We start from the raw sequence: 6,698 nt of genomic DNA, 5'->3' as shown, positions 1-6,698 counted from the left end.
ACTGAGCCCCAGGTCAGTATTGAGCTGTGTGTAAACCTGTAGGTTATAAACTGAGCCCCAGGTCAGTATTGTGCTGTGTGTAAACCTGTAGGTTATAAACTGAGCCCCAGGTCAGTATTGTGCTGTGTGTAAACCTGTAGGTTATAAACTGAGCCCCAGGTCAGTATTGTGCTGTGTGTAAACCTGTAGGTTATAAACTGAACCCCAGGTCAGTATTGTGCTGTGTGTAAACCTGTAGGTTATAAACTGAGCCCCAGGTCATGCTCCATAGGCCCACAGGCAGAGGCAGCTCTTCTCCTCTCTATATAGGATTGTGTCTTGTGCAATCAGACCAGCTCAGTTAGTAATTTATGACTTTTCTCTGGCACTGAGACTGAGAAACATTACCCTAGACCTCCTATCACAGTTCACATTACCTTCTATGACAGACAGACATATCAATACTCAGAACAATTTAGAAATAATAATCTTTATTTTTGGTACTTTACACAAATCAATGAATACTTGTTGAGCAGAATTAGAATCATATCGTTGTCCATTTTTACTACATTGTTTCATCTCATAAAAAAAACCTCCAGCCCAAACTCAACACCGATACAATCCCACCTGCAATTTTCTCTCGGTAGAGAAGAACCAACTCAGCCAAGTACAGACATGGTCTGTGAACTGTCTTGCTTTATAGCCGAATGATTAGAAGTTACTGAGAGAACCGCTGCGCTTGATTGTCCCTTTCTTGCAGTCAAATTACAAACTTGCCCTCTAGTGGCCTCATGGGTGGAATGTTATTCATCATTTTTATCATTTTATAATGAATAAACATACATTTAGTTTATAACAGAAAATCCGGTGTTTCTACGTCAAATGATTTTTTGGATATTTTAGTCTTCTGTGATGTATGTAAAGGCTAATAATGGGATACATTCCATGAATGAAAACATTCCAACTCTATATCTGACATGGTACAGGTGTCTTTTTTTAAGCCCATAACCACGTGTGAGGTATACTTTTGTTTCAAAGTAGATGTTTTAAAGACTACCAAGAAACAGTCAGTGTGACCCTGATTCAGCACACTGCAGTAAAAGGCGAAACAAAGTACAGGGTCTTGTGTGAGTCCTATTATTGATATGAGCTGTGAAAAACTGGTGGCACTATCTGCCAGATATTTCTGTCAGTTATCTGTCTGTGGAGTTGGGTTTTGAAGTAAAGCATGCACGCTAGCTACTACTAGCTGCTAAAAACAAGCTCAGCAGCACCTACAATATTAGAAAAAAGTAGTCCAAAAGGGTTCTTCGACTGTCCCCATAAGAGAACCCTTTTTGTTTTCAAGTATAACCCTTTTGAGTTCCATGTAGAACCCTCTGTGGAAAGGGTTCTACATGGAACACATAAGGGTTCTACCTGGTACCAAAAAGGGTTCTTCAAATGGTTCTCTTATGGGGACAGCTGAAGAACTCTTTTATGTTCTAGATAGTACATTTGATGTTTTTCTAAGTGTGTAGGCCATGTACCTGACAAGTGTATCAAGGCTTCACTCAATAGAATTAACTGGAGTGTATTCACCTCATTATCTTAAGGAACACAAGCAGCAAGTTCTGTCCAGTTTTTCAGGACTTCAATCAAAACATGGACAATCATGAAACATGACAAATGTGCGTGGCATATAAATAGTAAGTTAGAGAGCCAATACTTGTGTTTTATATTATATTGGACATTTAGTCCACTTCTTGTTTAAATGTATATAACTGTCTTAGGTTTTTACCGTAGGTTTTTTAGGGACGGTTTCCCGGGCACAGAAAAGCAAGCGTAATGGAGACAAAAAAGGACGCTTAATAGAGGATTTCTAGGCTTAATCTATATCCGGGAAACTGCCCCTTAGTATAAAAGCTAACGGCCAAAAATATATCCAAAGCACTGCGAGATCAACACAGCAGTAGCAAAATAAGGCTGCACAAGTATGCAATAAGCTGCATCCCAGAATCTTGGATCTATGTACACTATTACAGAAAACATATGAAGGAATTCATTCATTCAATTTCCAGCTGAATTCTCTGCTATATATACATCACATAAAAAGCAGAAACTACACAAATATTACATGTCTGCTGTCAGGGATGGTATGATGCCTTATCGTCAAAAACCATGTTGCCCTGATCTGATCGAATGTGATTAAAACAGTTCTTTAGAATCAGAATCAGAACTATTGGAATGACAATAATTTGTTTTGGTCACAAATGCAAAATGGTCCTTTTGGCAGTATACATAAAACCCTTTATAAAGCTGGACACAATAACTTCTATAAACATCAATCCTTATTATTAATATTTTGTGAAATTCCAGATGATATAAATGATCATGTTGGATCATGTTATTACCCAGATGGTGTCATGGTGTTGTATAAGGGAAGTTTACCCCAATCAACCTTTATGACCACTTAAAAACATACCATTACTTTACAGGTAGCCGTTAGCCTTCTCATAAATGATTATATCATAATTCTAGCAGATATTATGGAGTGTTGATGTTGGCTTTATAAAGAGCTTATATATTTCAACACAAACATTGAGTAAAGGATATCTTATTTTTCCACTTAGACATGTCAAAAAAAGTTCTAGCCTTAAATAAATCATTTTTAAGTCTCTCTCATCCGACCCCCTGCTTTCCCCCTCTGTGTTTCTTCATGACAGGGAAGGAAAGCCCCTATCAGTTGTCTGTGGTCTTGACGTGAACTGATGACAGACACCGGCCCATACTGTGGAAGAGAGGGGTGACGAGCATGTCTGTCAGGCTGCTCCAGACCACCTGGACAGAGGGCAGCGCCATTAGACAGCTCCGCACCACCGGCATTAGCACCCTGGAGGGAGGAGAAAAGGAAGGACCACAACGATAGGTTCAACTGTGCATCACAAACATGCAGTATTCTTCCAGTGCACATAGTGTGTAGTCCTGCATAGCTATTACACATACGTATATGGTATTACATTACGAGAAACCTATAACCTTGAGTTTAATATCAAGTGCATGAGAAAGCCAAGTTGTGCTTGTTATAGACCGCAGAGTACCTCTTAACATGCATTCAACACACAGCCTTCTTCATCGTCTTAATTTGTCCCTTTGGGATATTCATAATCGTAAACAGTTAAAGCTGACTAATGCTAGTAGCCTGCAATATGTATTAAGGCTAGGGAGTGTGTTGTTATCAATGTGCCTTTCTCTAGTGCCACTGTGTCTTGTAACACTCAGCCAAACCCCAGCCATCTATTGACCAGACACAGGGTCAACTATTTGCTACAGTTGCCATTCCACCCTCTATTGATTTCTGCCTATGTCACCAACGCCATATTTACATTGCTTATCCGCCATAAAAGCTGTGACAGACAGTGCCGACTTCCTCTTCCTCTACACAATAACTGCATACCAAATTGCACCCTATTCTCTATATAGTGCACTAATTTTGACCAAAGCACTATGGGTCTTATGGGTGCCATTTGGGATGCAGACAATGGCTTTAAGCAGAATAAATTCTGTAGAGAGACTGAGACATTGAGACATGGAGAAATGAGTCCAGAAACTGTAGTAAAGATCAGATGAAAGTTTCTTTGTGACATGCCCACAAAACAATGCCCAAAACAATACGTAGCCTATCTATTCTAGTGGAATGTCCCACTCTCCTCTGAAAATAGGCCTACGGTGCTGCAAGGCAGACTAGAATGCCAACTGTCTGGCAGGGGTTATGGGGGCATTTTTCCACTACTACTGGAACACTGCATTCCTCCTAACTTTTTATACAGTGCCTCACTTTTGGTGTTGTTTCAGCAAGTAGCCAGCCTACTAAGTGGCTCTCAGGCAGTTTGTGAATGTAAGGAGTTGCACGATATCCCTACAACTTAAAGGACAATACCATTCAAAAACGATCTTTTGGTATTTGTTTTCATTCGACCACTGTTGATATAGCAAAACACATCATACTGTGACACTTTCTGTATTTTTTTGTGTTCTATATCTTGAAAATGTGATTGTTGACATGCAAAACATTTCTGAACTATATCAACAGTGGACAATTGAAACAAATACCAAAATATAGATTTTGAGTGATATTTTAGGCACCTGTGACCACTGGCACACAAATAGTACATCATGGAAAATAGGCCTATATACCTGCATATGGAAAGGTTACCAAATAATGACCAAAATCAAGTTAAAACACTTCAAACTTATTCACAGTTTTACCCTCCCTATGATGTGAACTAAATAGCTTATGTTAATGTCAATATACCAGCTCAACTGTGCAAACTGACACGCAGTATACCACCCTCTCTGTCATCAATGGGACAAAACATTTAGGCAGCAAATCAGGCAAAGGAAACATTGGCCCTTGGCACCGAAACAACAAGATAGCATGTGATGTTCATACCAAATATGAACACAGCTGAAGACCCCGAAGACAATACCAAGGATAAACGCCATGGGCACAGCAAGGATGGTGGTCAATATTAGGTAGAAGCCATATTTGACCAGTTCGAAGACAGCGTGACTTCCTATCCATACTTTGTCGAAGCTGTGGCTCGAACTGGGCTCTGCTATCACATCGTCAAAACCAACCTGGGGAAGGAGATATCTTGTCAGGAATCATTCATTCATATACCCATCTGTCACCATCTGTCCTGTAAAATCACAAACAAACAATCAGATGTTTCTGAAGTGTCTGATCAGGTAGCCAGGTCTCATAGACTAGATGTAACATAGTAAATGAAAAATCCAAAACACACACATTAGTATGATATGTTACATTTGGTATGGTTAAATAAGACAGATGGTTACTTAAGGCAAAAACGAAAATGGGGTGTTTGGTTGGGGTGGATGAGTAGGCGTATAATGCAAATGTCTAGCAACACAAAGGTTACAAGCTGGAATCTCATCCTGGACAACTTTTAGCTAATTAGCAACTTTTCAACTAATTACTACTTTTTAGCTACTTTGCAACTACTTAGCATGTTAGTTAAATCTTCCCCTAACCCTAACACTAACCCTAACCTTCACCCTAACCCCTAGTCTATCAAGAAGTTGTAACATATCATGTGTTTTTCAAACATTTTTTCCAATTTGCAAATTCGTAACATATAATATGAATTGTAATCCATAACATATAATAAAAAATGGGTGACGGTCATCCACAAATTAACAAATTAATACACAAATTAATACATAGGAAACGTGACATATCATATTAAAGTGGGATCTTGGGTTTACGTATAGAATCATCCAAAATGCTCTGAGACCAGGTTGGTTCAGGAAATGGATGGATAAGAAAACTCCAAATGAAAACTCACAGCCAATTTATAAACTATACTCATAGGCAAAATCAATGATTTGTGCAGCTATTTCGCATGCACAGCATACAATGTTGTTATTACTTTATTACTTATGGAAAAGTAACAATGACATGATGAAAGTATCAAACTATGGCTTGATATAGGCATATCCACATACTGTAGTTTACTTTGTGAAACCCGAAGCGCACGGTGTGCTGATACACTGATAGGGTAGCTTACCTTTAAGTGCGCGTTTATGTAATTGGGATCTCGATCTGGAATCGCCGCATATACTTTGTCATTTTTCGACAGAATCGGTTCGATTGATCTGTTGAACTCGTCCTCGTCCATGATAATGCTCGTTTCGTAATTCACCGTTTCGAGACCCATTTTCACTTGACAATCCTGCGACGCGGTGAGCGGCGTAAAGCTGTCGTTGGTCAGAAGCTGGGAGCGCTCTTTGCATTTAGAACTGTGCCCGTGCCGTGCGCATCTGAAACGGACCCACGCCCCGCGCGGAAAGCACCGCAATGTGGGGTAGTAGACACAACAACCAAAAGTCATGTCGCCATGAAATGTTAAACTAGAGGACAAACATTTTTATATTTGACACTGTATTTATTTATACATTTGTCTGATTAGAATCGAGTTATCTGAACTAGCCTATATTGAACTAGGCCAATCTTGCAAGATTGTAATGGACATTATTTGTTAATATCTCAATATGTATATCAACTGGACACTGACCACCCTGGAAATAAACGAATTCCCATTCAGATAAGCATGTGGTGCCTGAGTGCCAAGTCACAAAGAGCTTCAATCATCAGCCTCAATCATCATGGTCTCATTCCTTCACTTCCTCTTGTTCTATTTGTTCCTGTCTCCATCCACTATCACACACTCTCCAAATAAGAGTGATGTGGAGGAGAGAGGAGGAGAGGAGGATAAAACAAGGGAGACGTGCATGTAAGGTTGGCAAATAGAACAAATACAAACACACACACACATGGACACACATAGAGGCTATGTTTGAATGTTGTAGTGCTCCCAACCCCCACCCTGGTAGAGAAAAACCCTTTATGGTGTGATGATGTCTGAGGCAGAGGATTGTGTGTGTGTGTGTATATGTATGTGTGTATGTGTTTGTGGCAGAGAAAAAAACGTTGGGTTACACAGCAACTGAGTAGGCCTACAGAGGCTGTTTACCTGTACAGAGAGCATAAACAAACATTGAGTGCATTTTGTGCAAGTCATCATGATATTCTTGCAAATTCATTGCACAGATTGAGTTCAGTGACCTTCTTCTCTGCTGTTTCTGAACATACCTGGGAGCAATTTTAGAATCGCTCTGACTTCAGATTTTTAAAACCAGGATATACATACAGTGGG

General features: G+C 39.6%; 1 protein-coding gene across 1 annotated transcript; it reads right to left on the bottom strand.

Annotated features, from left to right (window-relative positions):
- Positions 1 to 450: 450 nt before the first annotated feature.
- Positions 451 to 6,162, bottom strand: cav2 (caveolin 2). The gene is made up of 3 exons (XM_046345669.1): positions 5,550 to 6,162; positions 4,412 to 4,599; positions 451 to 2,851 (listed from the first exon to the last, which is right to left on the bottom strand). Exons 1-3 carry the CDS (start codon positions 5,871 to 5,873, stop codon positions 2,701 to 2,703), a joined length of 663 nt encoding a protein of 220 aa, XP_046201625.1. The 5' UTR covers positions 5,874 to 6,162; the 3' UTR covers positions 451 to 2,700.
- Between the last annotated feature and the right edge of the window lie 536 nt (positions 6,163 to 6,698).

The sequence above is a fragment of the Oncorhynchus gorbuscha genome, linkage group LG01, assembly GCF_021184085.1.
Source record: "Oncorhynchus gorbuscha isolate QuinsamMale2020 ecotype Even-year linkage group LG01, OgorEven_v1.0, whole genome shotgun sequence".
NCBI classification, from domain to species: domain Eukaryota; kingdom Metazoa; phylum Chordata; class Actinopteri; order Salmoniformes; family Salmonidae; genus Oncorhynchus; species Oncorhynchus gorbuscha.
This window is presented reverse-complemented; position numbering and strand designations above follow the sequence as displayed.